Genomic DNA, 22,972 nt, shown 5'->3' with positions numbered 1-22,972 from the left:
TCTGACTATTTAGGAAATTGTCTCTCTCGCGTTGATCACGCCGTGTCGAGACACTCTGTAAGGGGAGGTAATAATCACGTTGACTGTGGAACTCTCCTCTGTTATCAGAACGAGGCAGGCTTCTCTCGACGTTGGTAAGTTTTACACATGTTCGCATCCGTATAAAAATATTCCTGAACTTCAATTAATAGTATATTAACTCATCATCACGACCGTGAATGCATATTGTTACCTTCCCCCCTAAATAAAAACAGTCACCGATTGAAAATTTGCCAAAGTTTTATACGGTTTCGCATCATTGGTGAACCGGCATCGGACTACGCAGCAAATGTTACCAATTTTGACGGATAATGACCATGAAGGCGTAAATGTTCAAATTCGATCTTAAACTAAACTCACTGTGTATGAAATGAAAGACTAAACATTTAAAATAAGTAGGATTGTTTGCAGGTGTTTGATACAGCAAACAATCTTACATTAGATTTAACCATTGGCTTGATATGAAAGTTGTTGAAATGCTCCGGCCGGAAGTTATTAATATAATGTTTAGAAAATCTAGATAAAAACGGGATTTTTCAAAGAAAATGTTTAAATCGTAAGACGATTGTTTGTTTTGAATAGAAAAGTTTAGAAAAGGGAAGTACGTGCATGTTTACCTTAGTTAGGTTAATTTCTTTTTCTCTAGACATTTATGTAGGCATTTGCTTTCAGGCAAGTGTAAAATTAGGACATTTGCATAATTGCAACAGATCTAGATCAGGTAGAAAATTGATGGAGAATGAATAATTCAAACTTTTGCGAAGTCAGTGTAATCTCGACCTATATATCACATAACTTAGTCTATTTATGAAACATACAAATTTCTAGGCCAACTGTCCGACATGTGTATCAAATTTGCTCCCTCAAATTTAGATATTTTCTTTGTGTACAGATGAAAAACATGAAGAGTTTCACTTGCTGCCTGGTATTGACTTTTATCCTTGTTACTGGGATAATCACAGTCAAATCAGGAAACCCTCACGATGCTGACATAGAGGACAATGATTTTGCAGAATTTGAGGATTTTGAAGATGGTGAGTTACATATTCTGTGTAATTAGCTTATTATATATTGCACAAGTGGGAAACATCGAAACATACTTGTAACAAAATGAACAATAGATTTGTCAATCTATTCTTGCAAATTGGCAAACGCTACCCATCATTGCTGCAGCATGGTAAAAATGCCATATCTTTGGCACAGCTTACTAACATGAGGGAGGTGTCTTTTAAGCTTATTTGCTGAATAGATTGACATGGTACAGCATCTGGAAACAATCCTTATGTCACCAATATATGTATTTTGTTTTCTGCATTTTTAATCACTCCTAATTTAATGTCCCAAATGAAAAAGCGTTTAACAGATTAGTAAAAATAATTAATTTGATTGTTTATTGTCTGTATTGCAAAACTCAATACTATTAAGGCTTTAAGTATCAATTTTGCATAACTTGACATTCCTAAAAACTAAGATTTGTTTGTTTTCCTCATAGTTGAAGTGTTGGAGGACGGAGACAGGGCTGAATTTCCTGAGGATGTTGAAGTTCAGCAGCAGAAAGAAGGAGATGTTGAGGGAGAGGATGAAGACGACAGTACTATAGAGGTATAACTAGATACCATAACCACAAACACTGGTATTGATAACTATACCTCTTAGGGCACAGCATTCCAATGATTGCATTAACATTAGTGTCCAGGACTTTTTGTACTAATTTGGAATGAGGCATTTTAAAAAAAATGTTTTATTTTGGGAAGAAAATTGGCAAATTAGGAAAGGCATTTTCAAGAATAATGTGGAAATTAAGATTGAAGTTGACATATTATAATTTGAAATGGGTCCAACTATTAGCCTATTAGCCATATGATAATTGTTAACATATTATGAAGTACAGAGCAACCCGCTTATTTGCATAGCCCTTTTTCCATGACAAAATATGCAAATAACTGGAGTATTCGTATAGGCGGAGTTGGGTTTTGGCCCCTCTTATACACTATGTAGATCGTCAGGTAGGTACTCAAAATGGGCGCTATATGATTGTTTACGTTATTTGCATTAAAAATATATTTAAAAAAAAACAGTATTTAAAATATAAGAGTAAATACGAAATACATGGGTTGTTATTCTTTGTAAATGTACAAATATTTGCATATACTTCATCGTTTACTACTTGTCACTCCGAGTCTCTGGGTCCGATATCGGTCGTACACACGTGGGTTGGCACTACGATGTACAATGTCATCGTTTCAATTAACATTCATTATCGTCTCGAGATGCGTTTTGTTCCTGCTATGAGTATATTAGTTGTTTGACCATAGATGATGAACTGCTTAAATGACCGTGTGATGTGTATTGTCGTTTGGGTTTGTTTTGGAAAATGGCGCACGCACACAAAGAGTTGTCGTTCCTTACACATATGCCCCCACAATGCAACGCGCCTAGTAAACAATCATGGCGATCGCAACCTGCCTCAGCGAGTGTTCAAGTGCACAGAACACAGGTTTGGATCGATGCTATAATAAATAAACAAATCTCATCAAAAGATGAGGCATATAAATATTTTATTCAGTAATTCTTCTGCACATTGCTACTGATATGGTCTGGATAATAACTTAATGTCGATATCGATGCATCGAACGTAACCTGTAATGACGAAGTGTGAACCAATGATAAGATAACGTTGTACATCGTGTCGAATCAATATGTAAGTTAAAAAACTTTTCATCAAACTTTTATTACGGGAAAATTACAAAAATACCCTAAAATCAATTAAAAATTTTCGATTTTTTGGAATTTTTATATGCATATAAGCGGGAGTCGGTGTTTTAGTCGATGCAAATACACGGGATTAAAATACAAAGATAAAGAAGAAGAAAATCGGGACCTGAGAATTTTATGCAAATAAGCGGGATATTCAAATAACCGATATGCAAATAAGTGGGCTCCTCTGTACTACTGTACTGTAGGGGAAACATCCTCTTTAGATAAAACAATTTGTTTTTGCCTGGTGTTACTGTCTATCATTAGTCACCTAAATATATTTTTTATTCTTTTTGCATTTCAGCTTGAATATCAAATTTTAGCCCTTCATTATATATTCCCTCTTGTCAAGAGCTCAAGAGCCAAATGGATGTTATTTAAAAGAATGTTTTCCTGAAACAGTATACAATTATGATATGATAATTTATCAAATTCAGTCTTAGTTTCTCTTGTCACTAGTAAAATCGAAATTCACTGATATTTTGCTATATGTTTAAAAATTTCCATACCTTTATTTTATGGTGATTTTGCATTTTCAGACTGAAGACGATGATGATGAGTTTGATCACTTCACAGATGAAGATGAGTTCATTGGATTTGATAAAAGTCAAAGTCCAAGCTCAGGAAAGTCTAAAGATCTTCCTGATTTGAAAATGGCCAAGGTTTGTAGATGAAATGAAAAGAAAATTTGCTCTATTTTGAAATTCAATCTTTCATTCAGAATTTTCAGACATTTTAACTAACTTTGAAAGTTTATATATTTTCAAATTTAAGTACTGTACTTAAAAGTTCAATAAAAAAAAAAATAATGAAAAGAACTTTTGACAGCTGATTCTAGAGGCAAATATTGCAATATTATGTACAGTACACTGTAAATCACAATCATGACAGGTGCCTGGTCATTTGCGTACAAACTGGGACAGTTTCTACATGGAGATCCTGATGCTGGCTGGTCTTGCTGTTTACTTCCTCAACTTCATCCATGGTAAAAACAAGAACCACAAGTTAGCCCAGGCCTGGCTTCAGTCTAACCGTGAGCTGCTGGAGGGTAACTTCCATATTGTTGGTGAGTTTTTCACAGTTATAACATAGGATGCCTCGGGCTCTTACATTACTATCACAAACCTTTGTGATGATTTTCACATTGCACATTAAAACATGTGAAAAGTAACTGGTATTAAATAAAAATTCAGTGAAAGGTTTTGAAGCTGTTTACCTGAATGGTATTTCAATTTGACTGTTTTTGCAGAAGTTACTTCCCTTTATTCATTTCAGTATTTGATCTTTGTCTGGAGATCTCCTACATTTGTTTACTGATCTCTTTGAAACGTGGGTAGGCTTTTTTATCATGATATGTAGATTTATTTTCTTGAACAATATTTTGTTTTGACTATTTTTGCTAAAGTTATCTGGTATTGCTCTTTGTTTATATCTGTATTTGAATCTTGTGTGTATGTCTCTTACAAACTATTTAGGCTTTATAATCGTGATATAATATGTACATTGGTGATATTCTGAACATCACTTTGATTTGACAATCTTTGCTGAAGTAAGTACCCTTAGTTTATTTTAATATTTGATTCTTGTTGATTTTGCTTGTAGATCCTCTCCTTCAATTTCCATTCAACTTCTTTTGAACTTTGATAAAGACTTTGTTATGACAGAAAGATGTACTTTCTTTGTGGACTTTTAATTAGGTCTATTCCAGAATTATTTGTGTAGATGTGTTGGGAGGCTTATGTATTAAAATTTGATGTATATAGGGGTAAAGCCTCATTTTCTAGTATTCCTTATACTAAATGTGTTTTGATATTTAATTAAAAGGTAGGGTCTTTGAAAAAATGCCTTGCTCCCCTCCCACACCAGAGAATGTCAGAACAGTTAATGTTTTATTTACATGTTTGTAACAACCAGTAGGTCTATTGTATAATGTGACTATCAGATGTGTTACCACTGGTGATAAATTACAGGTGATGACGGATCCACGAAAGAGGCCCAGGCAGGTACCCTGATGAAGGAGTCGGAGAATGTGTATGCACTCTGGTGCAGTGGACGTACTGCTCTAGAGGGGATGTTGGTGGAGCTTAGATTACTGAAGAGGCAGGATCTTATCAGTACAATGACCAATATGTTTAAACCAGCCTCAGATCAAATAGTACGTACTGCATCAAATATCATTGCTTTTTGAGATGTATAAAAAAAAATTGAATCATAAAAAATGTGAGCAGTGGTGAATATTGTTGAAAGTATTATTGTTTTATGGAATAACCTAATTGATACCATGAAATAATTTGAAAGCTCCAAACCATGAATCAAAGAATGTACACACAAATATTTCATGTTATACAGTAAGATATTTTATGTTGGCAGTTGGTGACGATAGACCTAGATAAGAATGTTATGGACAAGTTTGTATTTGCCATCGCTACAAAGAGGAGCTGTTCCAAGTTACACAAAGAGATGATAGATTTGGTAAGTCACTGATAATGTTATTTTGTTGTATTTTTCACAAAGGAAATAAATCGCTGACTGATTTTAAAATGATAACCATTTTTATTTGATGTCAAGTTGACCACAAAGGAAATAATGTATTGATTAATAAACTGTTTTATTTTTGTGTTCAAAGATGTCATCTATTTACTGTTTGATATCTCAAATTTGATCTGTTCATATTTTTGTATATTTTATAGAGCCTGTTTTACTGTTTACTTTTGTATAAAACACAAATTACTGTTAAAAACAAACAAACTGTAATATATATAACTAAGTGAAAAATTGATCAGTTTGTATTTATGTCGCTATAGGTCATTAAAGTCATTAAATATTTATGTTTATTAAAAGTCAGATTATGTTATATAACATGTAATCAGTTTATGTGTACATTGTGTATTACATAACCAGTTTATGTGTATTACATTATCAGTTTATGTGTATTACATAATCAGTTATGTGTATCAATGACTCAGATTATGTTATGTTTTCTGCTGTTTCTATGCATGCATTTACTCCCACAAATATCAGATTTTATTATCATCAAACTTAGTAACAGAGTTATCTTCCCTTGAATCAACAGAATTTATCATTTCCTAACCTCAAAAAGGTTTACTTACAGATATGTCAGGAAAGCGGTGGATATGAATTCCACAAATTTGCTTGTGTTTATTACATGTTATTACATGTTTACCATTTGTGAAATTGACATTAACAGTATATTTGATTCATTTTGTGATTTACAGAGTCAGTTTACAGAAAAGAAGAATTTAGATAGATATACTGATCTTCCAAACTCGTACCAACTACTGAGTGAGGTGGGAGAGGCATCTAATGCTCTTTTAGATAAAAAGGCAAGTATTTTGGAACTGTCCTAAAACCTTAATTCAACATATGACGTTCCAGTGAAGTTCGACTGTGTCATGTATTTGTAATTAAATAATTTTGTATGGGAATATAGCATTGTAACCATTGTTACCTCTCTTTAGGTTTCCTAGTTCATTATTGAAAAAAATAAGCTATGGACTTGCTTTTCTTGTATAAATCCTACCGTAAGACAAGCTATGTAGTGGTACTATTTAAAGTCTAGTTTGTGCACCTAGTGATAATATTTATATCTAGATATTCAGTAAATGTTTCTACATATGTTTTCTTTAACTGAAATGAGCAGTTTTGTTCCTTCAAAAATATCAATTACATATATGTAGTTTTCTGCAAAAAAAAAAAAAACGCAAAAAAAAATAAAAACAAAACAAACAAAAAACCAAGGTTCATATAATTTTGATTAAGATTCTTTCAGGGTCTATAAATCCGTATTCTGTCCTTCATCACTGTTTTACTGTTACATATAACTTTTGTTTTGCATTGACAGGTTTGCCAGGTGCTGACCAAGTTTGAAGGTCTGGTAGAGTTTATGCATTTCTCTGACCAGTTCTGTGGGGCTAAATCACAAGAGTAAGTAAAGAAGTAGACATGTGTTGGCCTGGTAGTGTTGGTCAGTCAGTTAATCTAGGACTAAGTTAGCCTGGTAGTGTTGATCAGTCAGTTAGTCTAGGGCTAAGTTAACCTGGTAGAGTTGATCAGTCAGTTAGTCTAGGGCTAAGTTAACCTGGTAGAGTTGATCAGTCAGTTAGTCTAGGGCTAAGTTAACCTGGTAGAGTTGATCATGATCAGTCAGTTAGTCTAGGGCTAAGTTAACCTGGTAGTGTTGATCAGTCAGTTAGTCTAGGGCTAAGTTAACCTCATAGAGTTGATCAGTCAGTTAGTCTAGGGCTAAGTTACTGGAATTAGTCTGATGATTGGTTCTAAAATTTATTAATTTCCCAGCTTAATTCTGAGAGCCTGTTAATAGTAATTGTTAGTCACAAGAGTTTTATGCCAAATTTTGCATTACTATAGATAAAATGTGAATTCTTTTAGTTTGTTTTCTAATTTTACAAATAAAAATGTCAGGTGTCTGGTAAAATAATGATATATTTTCTGTATTGTGATAACTGTGTGCCTTAAATTTGAATCCACAACCTCAACTTAACCCTATAACTCATCTACAGTTACAGTAATTGTCATTTACAATTTGACAGAAACATGATGTATGCAGTATAGCTACCAGGTCTACCAGGTATAACTGTTTGAGTTTGTTTTTTACAGTGAGTCCCAAACTACGAAAATGCCTGAAGTTAAACCTGTAATGATATTTTGCTTTAATGGTGAGGCTCCTTTATTTAAAACTTTGATATTTTCATCTTCTTGGTCAACACACTTTTTCAAAAGTTCCTATTAATATTGATATAACAAGAGTTAATTTTCTGGATGCATGTAGTGCAAGATGTTAAATAATGAATATGTCAGATATTCTCAAAATGAAATTATAAATAAAAATCATTGTATTCAAGCTTTCTAGAGTGATGAAGTGATTGAAGAAAATATTTTGTAGCTATTGTTTACTGGTGAGTTTTTCTGATACTAGATCTGGTGATAATAGTTAGATAATATGTTTTAATACTTGAAAGGCTTTAGAACGTCTGATCTAGTTGTATTATGTAAGGTAAAACGATTATTGATCTTTCATGGACCACTTGTTCATACATTACACAATTGACTTTAAAGAATTCAAGCATAATGTATGATACATAATTATGTTTTACAATTCAGTACCAGGCAAAGGTAAAAGTAAGCCTGCAGATATGGAGCATATGAAACCCTTACTACAGCTAGTCTTTTACTGTCTGGAGAAAGTCAGTCGCCTGCAGTTAGGAAAGGAGGTATGGTAGCGATATCAGTGACGTAAATGTTCAAACTTATCCTAACAACACACTCAAATTTCCCAGAAAAGGAAATATATGTTTGACAAATCTCATGCAATGAAAGTAATTTACTCTTCGGGCCTGTACTCATATAAGCTATATATTGGCTTGAAGATCAGTTGATAATTCATGAGAGTTATCTCCCCTCTTAGGCTTGGATCCTCTGAAGGTTCACCTTACTTCAGCTAGCTAAGGGTCTCTGGCTATATTTTTGTTCTGATTCAACCGACCTTTAGCAACCAAACCCTTGTTCTGCCAAGATTTCAGGGCGGAAAGTAAGATACAATAATATCAGTATTTATAACTCTAAACTTGATGACAACGGTTTACTTACAGTTTAAGGTATTTTATATCCCATTAAAACACTCCAATCACTAACTCACACCAAGTTAATATTTTGCCACAGAACACTTTATGCTACATCATTCCACCACTTCAAGTAACCTGTTTGAACATAGCAGCATTGGTTGTTTAAAATACGGAATGTGTGAACCAAGCAGAACAAATATAAAAAACTAGCTTTTTGTTTGGTTTTGCTTTACATTCTATTTATGTATGTACTGGACCGCCATTTTCTATCCCAGTTGTTACTGGAATGAAGCCTGGAAATGTAAATAATTATGATTTTGTGTCTTTGGTTCCTATTTATGTGGATTTAATGATGGATTCATGAACAAGAGGTAGTAACATGACAGGGTTAAACATTTAAATGTAATTCAGCTGTTTAATACGATAAAAATCCAAACTTTAAAAATTTGAAAGCCTGCACAGTGTGAATCTGACATGAGAGTTTAGAGGTAACACAGCGCCCGTCGTAAGTTTCTCGTCATGTAATCCTCCTGATTTATATATAGAAATGTCTTGGTGAATTCAAACTGATATGGAATGGTGTGACAAAAAAGTATTGATGCAGTTCTTAAATTGATATATAAAACAAAGAGAATATTTATAACTTGTTTGAGATTAAAAAAAGAACCAAATGGTAGGTTAATTATTGTTCTATAGATAAGTGATGTAGACCTTACTTACAATGGCTTTTATACTTTTCAGGCAAGAAACAAGTCAGAAAAGAATAGGAAGAAGGCAGAAGAACAATTCCTGAAGGCGGCTCATTCTCAGCTTCAGGAGGCAGCACAACTTCGCCGTGAGGAGAAACGACGACAAGAAAAAGAACGAATGATGAATGAAGAGGATCCTGATAAAACGAGGAAGTGGGAGGTAGGAAAGGATCAAATACATTTGTAGGTCAAGGTCAGGGTTGTGTGTATGTAGGTCAGGGTTGTGTGTATGTAGGTCATAGTCAGGGTTGTGTGTATGTAGGTCATAGTCAGGATTGTGTGTATGTAGGTCATAGTCAGGTTTGTGTGTATGTAGGTCATAGTCAGGGTTGTGTGTATGTAGGTCATAGCCAGGGTTGTGTGTATGTAGGTCATAGTCAGGGTTGTGCGTATGTAGGTCAGTCAGGTTTGTGTGTATGTAGGTCATAGTCAGGGTTGTGTGTATGTAGGTCATAGTCAGGGTTGTGCGTATGTAGGTCAGTCAGGTTTGTGTGTATGTAGGTCATAGTCAGGGTTGTGTGTATGTAGGTCATAGTCAGGGTTGTGTGTATGTAGGTCACAGTCAGGGCTGTGTGTGTGTAGGTCATAGTCAGGGTTGTGTATGTAGGTTACGGTCAGGGCTGTGTGTGTGTAGGTCATAGTCAGGGTTGTGTATGTAGGTCACGGTCAGGGCTGTGTATGTAGGTCATAGTCAGGGTTGTGTGTATGTAGGTCAGTCAGGGTTGTGTATGTAGGTCACAGTCAGGGTTGTGTGTATGTAGGTCAGTCAGGGTTGTGTGTATGTAGGTCAGTCTGTTGTGTGTATGTAGGTCATAGTCAGGGTTGTGTGTATGTAGGTCATAGTCAGGGTTGTGTGTATGTAGGTCAGTCAGGGTTGTGTGTATGTAGGTCAGTCTGTTGTGTGTATGTAGGTCATAGTCAGGATTGTGTGTATGTAGGTCATAGTCAGGGTTCCAGTTATTAGAATTTCATAGAATGTTTGAAATACATTTAATGTAATTTAGTACCTGTAGTCAAGCTCAGCAATGCTTCTTAATGCAGATACTTCTGATTAATATTAAACTGTGTTTTTTGTTTTAGGAGAGAGAAAGTCGGAGAGAAATGAAGAGGAAACAACCAAAAATGAAAATGATGAAGGTATGGTTTCTTGCATTAATTTTTTTTTTTTTTTTTTCAATTTTGATATTCTCTTTTATAATCTAATCTAATTAGTTAAATTTTAGTTCAATAATATTAGTATAGTCATAATATTGATTGCTAATATGAATTCTGTGTTACTAATCAGACTCTCTGTTTCAGATCTGATTTTGGATGTGTTATCGGGATGTTGATGTAACAAGTTGGAAGAAATATGGAAAAAACCTGTCCAGTTGAAAGTGTTGTGTGTAAGGATGATACACCAATTTTTGTTGCAATCCATTAATTCTTAAGATTTATAAACTATGAATAGAAGTCGGTAATAATTATTTGTTAGAGCCAATATTCCTTAAATGTGGTTTGGTATTATAGGTTTTCATCCAATCCTTTGATTTCATCTTCCCAGAAACTTTCTTTATGATGATGTTTCAAAGCCAAAATTTCAACCAATATATAAATTTCTGCAAAGCAGGATTACGAGTATTTTAAATGCCACATTTTTGGTGGTAGAAAATACACCCTTTATTACTTTTGTCAAATCATTCCACATCATTGTATTTCCAGGAGATCATGTAGATCCAATAGACCGCTTGTTATATAGTACACCTCATCCCACCTTCCTTTATACAGATCACATTGTCTTTACAAGGGAGACAACTTTATGCAGGAAATAATTTACTCTTATGTTTTCATACAGATCAATGTTAGATACAAAGCCACTCTATATATCACATGACATTTTGATGAACTTCTTAATTTTCACAGAATTGATGTAAATTTTTGCATCTTGCTTCCATAACTGATTTAGTTTTTTGAGGTATTTTTTTGTGGTATATTTACCAATAGTCAGATTGTCCAGGTAATTTAATTATGATTCAGCCATGTCTGCACAGCATAAGAAACCCATCCCACACGTACATGTCCTAACTGTACCAACACTGGATGAACAAATATCACATTTCCCTTCCTCATATATATGTACCTTAACATAACAATCTAGCGGGGGTTCTCATTGGAGTAATAAAATACCAATCCATGTTTCACAGTTTGATATTTTGCAGTCATGCAAGTACAGCATGTACCAGCAAAAATTTCCAGTTTTTCAGTGCAATTATAAAACTAATAAATTTATATCAGGTTGTTTCTGTGCAAAAGAAGACCTTGTATTCGGTTTCACATTTAAATCTATGCTGGTATGTTTGCTGTAATTTAAGATTAGATATGTTTTCCATAACTCCCATATAAGTTATACCAATCATTTGAGTTGGCAAAAATGTGTTTTGTTTCAGTTTGATGTTGTGAATGAGTGGTTGGTGTGCTGTCTTTTGTAAAGTCAAATTTGCATAAAATGTTTACGAGATTTTGATATAAAAAAATCTTTTTATTTAAAAACTGTAATATTAAAACTGTATATATTTATGTCATATACTTTACATATAATAATAATAATCAGGATTAGAAATTAATAAAATCTTACCGGGTAAGTTTGTAGGACATCTGATACAGTTTAACCGAGGATTGAATTGTTGAACCATGCCTTATTAGCTCACCTGGTCCAGGTGAGCGATACAGGCCCTCTGGGCCTCTTGTATAATTATAGACTATAATTTATCAGATATCGATAAAGTTACTGCGTGTTTCAAATACTCTCAGAAATTGTCATCTGAAATTATAATTATGCGAGGATATACATTCAATATGCAAATAATTTTAATGTCGTAGCTTTACTTAACATGTATTTCAATAGTTTCAAGATAATATCATAAACTTTGATATCTCAAAAGTTCCAAATACAATGTACTTGTATGCAGTCCTGGTGGCACCAGATTAACAGTATTTAGTTACCATGGTAACACTGCACATGATTTACAAAAATACCTTATATTATTTGCTTTACACTTGAATGAGAACAGTTTGTGTTGGGTAGATATACCTATTACTGGCTGGGCTGATTGGATACACATGTGATTTGTTACTTAATTTGTCTGTCGATGAATGAGACAACATATTGATGATAATGATGTTTATAAAATAGAAAAATAATTTATTCATATTGTGTCACATGTACCAGAAAACTAGAATATTTCAAGGACATTCTCCATCAGATTTTTGGGGTGTAATAATTAATTATGCTGTTCTAGTCTGTACTAGTATTTTCTTATGTTTCTATCTAGCCAGCTCAGTAAATGTTTTTAAAAAGTGTGTTCAACTTTATATTATCTGAATCACTACAGTTTTGTGGCATTAGAAATGTCTATTTGAGGTAATAAAACATGTCATTACTGGATTTATTGTGGTCAATTTGTGGAGTTTGATTATTGATCTCTGAAGCATCAGCATTATGGGACTTTGGGGACGACATTGCCTACTGTCCCGACCGTGGAGTTAAAACATTGTCTACTCTCCTGATTGCTGAGTTAAAACATTGCCTACTCTCCTGATTGCTGAGTTAAAACATTGCCTACTCTCCCGACTGTGGAACTAAAACATTGTCTACTCTCCCGACTGTGGTGTTAAAACATTACCTACTCCCCTGGCTGTGGTGTTAAAACATTACCTACTCTCCCGACTGTGGAGTTAAAACATTGTCTACTCTCCTGATTGTGGAGTTAAAACATTGTCTACTCTCCCGACTGTGGTGTTAAAACATTACCTACTCTAGATCTCCCGACTGTGGAGTTAAAACATTGTCTACTCTCCCGACTGTGGAGTTAAAACATTGTCTACTCTCCTGATTGTGGAGTTAAAACATTGTCTACTCTCCCGACTGTGGTGTTAAAACATTACCTACTCTAGATCTCCCGACTGTGGAGTTAAAACATTGTCTACTCTCCCGACTGTGGAGTTAAAACATTGCCTACTTTCCTGACTGTGGAGTTAAAACATTGTCTACTCTCCCGACTGTGGAGTTAAAACATTGTCTACTCTCCCGACTGTGGAGTTAAAACATTGCCTACTCTCCTGACTGTGGAGTTAAAACATTGCCTACTCTCCCGACTGTGGAGTTAAAACATTGTCTACTCTCCCGACTGCTGAGTTAAAACATTGTCTACTCTCCCGACTGTGGAGTTAAAACATTGTCTACTCTCCCGACTGTGGAGTTAAAACATTGCCTACTCTCCCGACTGTGGAGTTAAAACATTGCCTACTCTCCCGACTGTGGAGTTAAAACATTGCCTACTCTCCCGACTGTGGAGTTAAAACATTGCCTACTCTCCCGACTGCCCAGTTAAAACATTACCTACTCCCCTGGCTGCTGAGATAAAACATTGCCTACTCTCCCGACTGTGGAGTTAAAACATTGTCTACTCTCCCGACTGTGGTGTTAAAACATTGTCTACTCTCCCGACTGTGGTGTTAAAACATTATCTACTCTAGATCTCCCGACTGTGGAGTTAAAACATTGTCTACTCTCCTGACCGTGGTGTTAAAACATTGCCTACTCTCCCGACTGTGGTGTTAAAACATTGCCTACTCTCCCGACCGTGGTGTTAAAACATTGTCTACTCTCCCGACTGTGGTGTTAAAACATTATCTACTCTAGATCTCCCGACTGCTGAGTTAAAACATTGTCTACTCTCCTGACTGTGGAGTTAAAACATTACCTACTCTCCCAACTGTGGTGTTAAAACATTGTCTACTCTCCCGACTGTGGTGTTAAAACATTACCTACTCTAGATCTCCCGACTGCTGAGTTAAAACATTGTCTACTCTCCCGACTGTGGAGTTAAAACATTGCCTACTCTCCCGACTGTGGTGTTAAAACATTGTCTACTCTCCCGACTGTGGTGTTAAAACATTGTCTACTCTCCTGACTGTGGAGTTAAAACATTGTCTACTCTCCCGACTGTGGAGTTAAAACATTGTCTACTCTCCCGACTGTGGTGTTAAAACATTGTCTACTCTCCTGATTGTGGAGTTAAAACATTGTCTACTCTCCCGACTGTGGTGTTAAAACATTATCTACTCTCCCGACTGTGGTGTTAAAACATTATCTACTCTAGATCTCCCGACTGTGGAGTTAAAACATTGCCTACTCTCCTGACTGTGGAGTTAAAACATTGTCTACTCTCCCGACTGTGGAGTTAAAACATTGTCTACTCTCCCGACTGTGGAGTTAAAACATTGTCTACTCTCCGGACTGTGGAGTTAAAACATTGCCTACTCTCCCGACTGTGGTGTTAAAACATTGTCTACTCTCCCGACTGTGGAGTTAAAACATTGTCTACTCTCCCGACTGTGGAACTAAAACATTGTCTACTCTCCCGACTGTGGAGTTAAAACATTGTCTACTCTCCTGACTGTGGAGTTAAAACATTGTCTACTCTCCTGACTGTGGAGTTAAAACATTGCCTACTCTCCCGACTGCTGAGTTAAAACATTGCCTACTCTCCCGACTGTGGAGTTAAAACATTGTCTACTCTCCCGACTGTGGAGTTAAAACATTGCCTACTCTCCCGACTGTGGAGTTAAAACATTGCCTACTCTCCCGACTGTGGAGTTAAAACATTGCCTACTCTCCTGATTGTGGAGTTAAAACATTGTCTACTCTCCCGACTGTGGTGTTAAAACATTACCTACTCTAGATCTCCCGACTGTGGAGTTAAAACATTGTCTACTCTCCTGACTGTGGAGTTAAAACATTGTCTACTCTCCCGACTGTGGAGTTAAAACATTGTCTACTCTCCTGACTGTGGAGTTAAAACATTACCTACTCTCCCGACTGTGGAGTGAAACATTATACTAGGGTACTGATATTTGACATAAGAATCCCTGTTGGGTTATACTATCCTGTCCCAGCTAGAAAAAATCCTGCTTCTTGACATATAATTTTGATTTTAAGCAAATATAAAATTTCAGTTTTTGATGCAAATGTTGAATGGCATTAACACATCACTTTATAATAGTACTATTCAAATTGCCTTTTGTCCAACCGTTTGTAAACAATTTACATTTCATCTTCTCAATAACCAAGATACCTGATATTGTGCATATAGCATGCTGGGGTGAAATTAATGACCTTGACCTTCATTCAAGGTCACAACAGTCAATTATGCTGAAATCTTTAAATAACAACTTCTCATTAAGGAAGAGGCCTGATATTGGACCTTTAGCATGCTGTTCTACGACAGCTTTTGCTATGCCATGGTACAGCATCTATCTTCCTGAAATCTGATGTCAACTTTTCCATTTAAACAGCATTTTCTCTGCAGCTAAAATGTTAAGGTTAATGATTATGCGCGGGACAGTAGCATATTGGGATGAAAGGCTTTGAATGTTCAAAGGAACGACCTTCACCTACTTTTATGGTCATAGGAGTCAAATGTATTAAAATATTTAAATTTGATTCTAATGATCAATAACCACGTGGTCTAGGGAAATGAAATTGGGCCACCAGTATGTTTAGATATAAGAGTCTTACAAAGTCTGTTAAATGAATAACCATGATCTGTTTGACTCTTGTGATCTTGAAATTTGGTCATGAACATTAGTTCTAGATCAGAGCCGTTTAATGGAATATCTATGAATGAGATAAATGTGATTTAAATGTATAGTATTTGTTGTGATAATGTACAGTAACGGGTACAAAGAAGCAGTCATCCATCAAGAGCTGACCATGCTCGGTGTAGCTTATCTTTGGTACATAGACATTACACATCATCGCACAGCCATATATATAAGCTATCCATGATCAGGAGCCATCATGATCACAATACATAGGAGTAATGGGTAGTTTTCCGTGCTGCCTCTATTTGGTCTGTCAGTAGGAAACAGCTACTTGTCAGGGGTATACACATTGCTGTACATGGTAGCCGAAATAATTCTAGAATTTCAGCCAGTTTGGGAAGTGAAAATTTAAATCAGAATTTTGTTCAAAATTTTATTCATGCATATAATCGAGATATCATGATATAAAGTTCTATAATTATAATGTAACAAAACTAAAACATTAAAATGACAATGTACAGAATACATTGACATCATTCTGTAGATTTATAGACTGCACTAGCTATCCTCGGGCAGCAACATATTAGCTACAGCACATGTACAGGAGAGACTGCTAGACACAGTTATAAACAGCATAATCAGTTTTGATGATTCTTTTGATAATATACATGTGTTACTTGGATAAAATTTGATAAAATCGTAAATTTAGTACATAGTACAGTTAAAGCTTTAAACAATAGCATATAACACAACACGTGTAAAAATGGATTCTGAAGATCCCGATATTATAAACAACACAATATAAAGTTATACTCACTAATGAAAGCACTGTAGAAATGATATCTAATTATCATACCTGACTCTCTGATAAAAAAGTACATGGTTCATATTTTATACACTCATACACACACGTGTTGTATACACTCTTATAATACACTCTATTACACAGTGTACACTCATCCAGACACCAATGTTTACACTTTGTGTACACTCATTCAGACACCAACGTTTACACATTGTGTACACTCATCCAGACACCAACGTTTACACATTGTGTACACTCATCCAGACACTAATGTTAACACATTGTGTACACTCATCCAGAGACACCAATGTTTACACATTGTGTACACTGACCCAGACACCAATGTTTACACATTGTGTACACAGACCCAGACACTAACATTTACACATTGTGTACGGTCATCCAGACACCAATGTTTACACATTGTGTACACTCATCCAGACACCAACGTTTACACATTGTGTACACTCATCCAGACACCAATGTTTACACATTGTGTACACTCATCCAGACACCAACGTTTACACATTGCGTACGGTCATCCAGAGACACCAATGTTTACACACTGTGTACACTGACCCAGACACCAATGTTTACATATTGTGTACACTCATCCAGACACCAATGTTTACACATTGTGTACACTCATCCAGACACCAACGTTTACACATTGTGTACACTCATCCAGACACTAACATTTACACATTGTGTACACTCATCCAGACACTAACATTTACACATTGTGTACGGTCATCCAGACACCAATGTTTACATATTGTGTACACTCATCCAGAGACACCAATGTTTACACATTGTGTACACTGACCCAGACACCAACGTCTACACACTGTGTACACTGACCCAGACACTAATATTTACATATTGTGTACACTCATCCAGACACCAGTGTTTACAAATTGTGTACGCTCATCCAGAGACACTAACGTTTACACATTGTGTACATTCATCCAGAGACACCAACATTTACACATTGTGTACACTCATCCAGACACCAACATTTACACATTGTGTACACTCATCCAGAGACACCAACATTTACACATTGTGTACACTCATCCAGAGACACCAACATTTACACATTGTGTACACTCATCCAGAGACACTAACGTTTACACTTTGTGTATACTCATCCAGACACACCAATTTTTACACTTTGTGTACACTCATCAAGAGACACTAACGTTTACATATTGTGTACACTCATCCAGAGACCAATGTTTGCACTCATCCAGAGACACCAATATTTGCACTCATCCAGAGAAACATATGTTTACACATTTTGTACACTCATCTAACACCCAAAGCTTACACACATTGTGTGCTCATATCCTGATACACAAAGGCCTACACACACGTGTCTTTTTTAAAAAGACTGTGAGGTGTATATATAGTTACAACCATACAAGACTAGTCTAAGAGCACCTGTGATTTATATTTGTATAACTTAATGTGATAAAGCCTTCCCTGTATGACGTTTAGTCGGATGACACTGGACTAACTTGTATGTATTGATGGTCCCTGTTATAATCCTACATAACATACATCAATACAGTATACACTGTTACACACCCTCTACTTGCATATATGCAGCAGTATCTACATACTTGTGTGCAACATGATGAACACCATTGTGTTGGTGAGTCATTTGTAACAGTTATAAAGTTTGTGAGTGACTTCACCTGGCCCAGTCTATATGACATTTAATAGCCCATCATTTAACCACACAAGAATCAGGTCTCATCCCACATACAAAACATTTTCTGCTTAGATACAAAGTCAAAGGACAGATGTCGTTTGCAGGTTTTAATACCACATCGGTAGCTGACATATTTGCCAGTGGAATCCTTTCCACGACAGTATTTCAGACCACACGGATACCAGCCCACAGTGAGGCTATATGTACACAAACACGGCTTGGTGACGTCCTCGACCTGGTGGCAGTGCTGGTATTTGGTCGGGTAAAGTCGCTGGACAGTGCCCATAAGTCCATCTCTCCCTGGGGCTGCAAGAGAGCAGATGATATACCTAAGGTATATATACAGGTAAGCAAATTAACAACATACAACAGACATTACCATACTTATTTGTAAATTAGCCTCCACCCACAAATAAGAATCCTTGTTCATCTTTGCAGAATCATTGATTTTAAAATACACTGTAGTTAGATATATGGTCTCCCCAAACTTTAATACACAAGGGGAAGGGACTAATATGAGGATAATTACTGTATACAGGTAAACAACAAAAGTTGAAAGCAAGTCCTAACAAAAGCAACACAACAACCACAGTTTTCAGTTGATGTTTGAGTTTTAGTAATTTTGAAAATCAAATCAGAAATTTCAAATGTCAAAGAGAACATTATTGCAAACACAAAGAGTCAAAACGAATTCTGAAGAGTCAAAAACACCATAATAACCTATATCACAGGTAGAGAAAATAAGAATGGGCACTTTTTATCTCTGACAAAATAACGGCGTCCTTCACAGAGTTCATGAACAACAACTGGAGTGGACAATCAGTCCCATTACACCTTGGTCCTTACCTCTAGCCCACAGTCTGATGTCACTTTCCTTGGTGTATATGGTGTCACCAGAGTCACTACAGGTATTGGTGAGGTATGGGGAGATAAGACCCCCACGGTCTTGGAAAACCTGAGTGTCCATCGTGTGTAACTCTGGCGGCCGCTCTTCCTCTGGCTGACGGATGGCTGTTGGGTTTTTCTACAACATTCATGTTGTCTTAGTTAATATAATGATTATATTAATTACTGATCATGATAATTGATAATTTTTTTTATGATGTTACAGTCTTGATTTGAATTTTAGATCAATTGCATTACTCAAACAAACATATTCAATGTTTATTAGTAAATTAATCAACCATGATGTATTTGAACAGTTAATGTTTTCTTTTTCACAGAACAGGGAATTAAAAGCTTTAAAATGTTGTGTTTGTACTATATATTTCAATTAATTGTCTTCAAAAATTGCGAGGATTTTCACATGACCAGGTGAGATTTTATTTGACATGAAAATATCCTTTGCTATTGAATATGTACTTATATAAATTACCCTATACATGTCATATGTATAAACATATATACCCCAGGTACATGTTTAAATGCCAGCATATATGCTCACAATACAGGTGTTTGTACTCTATATTATACTTGATCTACATAATTATGTATTTTTAACATTAATCGAAAATGACCGACATTGACAGATCCAAGAGACATGTACATTTTTTGTATACTGTACAGGGTAATGCTTTAAATATGGAACAACACATCAACATGAACATATTGCAGGCTCCAAACTTTGGCAAAAGCCAAGATAAATCTCTGGTGAAATCAAAATACAATGTTTACGCTTACATCCATCATATCACCTTCAATTAAATGTTATGGTGGTGATACTATTGTAATAGGAGTGGAAAAATGCACGGCCAGACCGGGGTTCGAACCCGGGACCTCCGAACACTAGCCGGATGCTCTACCGATTGAGCTACCTGGTCGCCGATGATCGATCCGGTCCAGTTCCACTATACTCTTCCCTCCCTTTTTTTTAAGTCTTCAACCCCGAAGACTTCACAACTCACAACCCAGGTTCGGGTATCTCCTTAAGCTTGTCAAGTATTCACCTCACTTGAAACAAGGTTTGGTCACAGGCACCAAATGTAATAGGAGTGGAAAAATGCACGGCCAGACCGGGGTTCGAACCCGGGACCTCCGAACACTAGCCAGATGCTCTACCGATTGAGCTACCTGGTCGCCGATGATCGATCTGGTCCAGTTCCGCTACACTATAGACTACGTAGACAGCACTTACAAGGTATATCTATGGTCAAAAATGACTTATCTACGCATTTACATGTGAGCATTTGTCTGCATGTGTACATGTCTACATAAATAAATAGATATTCCTTTACATTGTTTGTACATTACATTAATTTTGTATAAAAGACAGATATATTCATAGAAGTTCTAGTTTCATTTTAACCTTTAACAAGTATGTTGCCTGATAATAATAATTGATCATGATTAAGTTATTAAATGATTACAAACCTGTCGGAGTTTGGACATAGCATCAGCCGATATAAACTCATTCTTGTTAAATCGGGTAACAAAACATAGAACTTGTGGCTTGTACTGAGAAAACCCTTGCTCCTCTTCCCACAAAACATGGGCTCGGAAAATCTGTGCCTCCTACAATCAGAATTTATATATATTATAAATGTTGATGTTTTATATTCTTACCAGTGAAATATCAAAAATGGTCAATTTGACAATCATCACTAAAAAAAATATCGTATATTTGGGCTGGAATTAATTATAATAAATCAAATGATTACATAGACCAGTTGTTCAAAAGGTGATTAGCTTATAATTAATCACTTGATTAGTGAAAATCTCATCTTTCCTTTACTTCAAATCATATGTGTGTATATATATTCTTCAAAATCAGCAGGTATGAAGAGACTGATAGGTGTAATAGTTTCAGAAAATTTTGTCAAATAAGTTTTACCAGAAATTATCTTATCAGGATTTTAATATTGTTGTTAAACTGTTTAGCCTAATCACCTTTTGAACAACTGGGCCTGATAACTAAAACCTGAAATGTAATGACATCCTTATATATGGGGTTCCAATATCAAATAATGATTAAATGCTCTACATATGCATATGTAACAACAGGATAAATAATGCTTCAACACAAGCAGTGCTAGATCTCTCCTAGATGTAATATACCGTATTTGACCTAATAAGGGTGCCCCTACCTTTTTTCAAGGAAATAAATCTTTGACTGAGTGTCAAAATGGTGTTCAAATGTAATAATTCATGTGAAATGTTTTACTACTTTATGTGTTCAATTTTCTTCAGCAAATTAAGTAAGTAACTGGAAGACAGTTTTCGCCACATTTTGTCTATTCCTATATCTTCATCTGGAATATTTTTATGACTGCATATTGTACCGTTTCCACAGCCTTATTTATTCTGCTATAAGGTATAGTCTGTTTCATAAAACTTCAGAATAACTAATCTTAATAGGGCCCCCACTGTCAATTACCCGCACCCTGCGCCCTTATTAGGTCAAATACGGTAAGTGCTTTTACCTTTCACTACAGTATTAAAATTAAATGTAATTTGGAGGGCTTAAAACATGTTCTTCCGGTAATATTATAAACATTGGTAAGTGTGAATGTGCATGAATAGACCAGCGTATGATTTGAGTGTAATGTCGGGTGACAACATTGTCACCTTCATCAGACAAATGACCAGTGATAGACTTTGTCACAACCAATGTATCATTTGAGTGTGATGTTTAAAGTGACTACACTGCCACTTTCAGACAAATGACCAGTGATAGACTTTGTCACAACCAATGTATCATTTGAGTGTGATGTTTAAAGTGACTACACTGTCCACAGGTAATGTTTCATTATAGACGAGTAAATTATTGTATTACAATCGCATGCTTAATTTGAAAAAAAAATATTGTACCTCGGCCTTATAAATACTTTTAAGGCAGAGGTACGATATTTTTTTTCAAATTAAGCATGTGATTGTAATACAATAATTTACTCGTCTATAATGAAACATTTGAATTAGAAATATCATAATCATGTCCACAAGTACCTGTGATCAAAAGTGGAAAACAAGTTTTAAGCACAGCTCTTAAATCTTACATCTTGGTTGCCGCAAATAAAATTTGTCAATATGGCTTCAGCCCTTGTTTAAAAGCCAATCAATGCATAGTACTCACAGGAATTTGACAATAATAAGTTATCGATCGGAAACTAGGGTATTTTTCAGTCTGAGTCATATGTGTTAGGAAAGTGTCAATTTCCAAGTGATTGTACCGAAACGTCTTGAACGTCATAGCAATTATTGTACCGAAATGTCTTGTCAAGCTAATTTGCCGAACCCGAGAGCCATGGGCTTTTTTTCAATATCGAGATAGCAAAGTTGGATATCAAAATATTACCAACATTTTAAATTTTAGAATCCAACCCATATAATTATACACAAGACCTACAACATCGTACAACTTACGGATTTGTAGTCTATGAGCTGGTGCACAATCGTGCCGTCTGTGTTCTGAAACTCAAGTTGAACGACGTCATTTGAAGTGTTAGCTTGAATAGTTTCAATCACGACATCTCCTCCGCGATTTTTGACATTGACAACCAGCTGGGAAGTAGTTTGATGAATGAAAAACACAAACGAAGCCAACAAAAAGGTATGGGGCAAAGCGTCCATGATTGAGGACGACAATGGCAGTCACCCATGTGTTTGCATTGCACATCGTATTCAATCGGAACTCTTCGGCTGTGCTGTGATGTTGCGCAGTTACATCCGAGGAGTTCCGAGTGCATCGTATTCTCATAATTCAAGCTTATTAAAGACAAAG

General features: G+C 35.6%; 2 protein-coding genes across 2 annotated transcripts; one reads left to right on the top strand and one right to left on the bottom strand.

The window, feature by feature from the left end:
• Positions 1 to 92: 92 nt before the first annotated feature.
• On the top strand, positions 93 to 12,572 carry LOC117343168 (coiled-coil domain-containing protein 47-like). Its single transcript, XM_033905502.1, has 14 exons — positions 93 to 134; positions 932 to 1,073; positions 1,532 to 1,641; positions 3,336 to 3,458; positions 3,688 to 3,862; positions 4,767 to 4,951; positions 5,167 to 5,268; positions 6,033 to 6,140; positions 6,659 to 6,741; positions 7,435 to 7,493; positions 7,939 to 8,048; positions 9,141 to 9,308; positions 10,229 to 10,285; positions 10,448 to 12,572. Exons 2-14 carry the CDS (start codon positions 932 to 934, stop codon positions 10,451 to 10,453), a joined length of 1,428 nt encoding a protein of 475 aa, XP_033761393.1. The 5' UTR covers positions 93 to 134; the 3' UTR covers positions 10,454 to 12,572.
• A 3,580-nt stretch (positions 12,573 to 16,152) lies between these two features.
• LOC117343782 (out at first protein-like) lies at positions 16,153 to 22,859 on the bottom strand. Its single transcript, XM_033906280.1, has 4 exons — positions 22,615 to 22,859; positions 20,626 to 20,766; positions 19,102 to 19,279; positions 16,153 to 18,561 (listed from the first exon to the last, which is right to left on the bottom strand). The coding sequence occupies exons 1-4, from the start codon at positions 22,819 to 22,821 to the stop codon at positions 18,290 to 18,292; spliced, it is 798 nt and encodes a 265-aa protein (XP_033762171.1). The 5' UTR covers positions 22,822 to 22,859; the 3' UTR covers positions 16,153 to 18,289.
• Between the last annotated feature and the right edge of the window lie 113 nt (positions 22,860 to 22,972).

Source organism: Pecten maximus, chromosome 15, assembly GCF_902652985.1.
Source record: "Pecten maximus chromosome 15, xPecMax1.1, whole genome shotgun sequence".
Lineage (NCBI taxonomy): Eukaryota > Metazoa > Mollusca > Bivalvia > Pectinida > Pectinidae > Pecten > Pecten maximus.
This window is presented reverse-complemented; position numbering and strand designations above follow the sequence as displayed.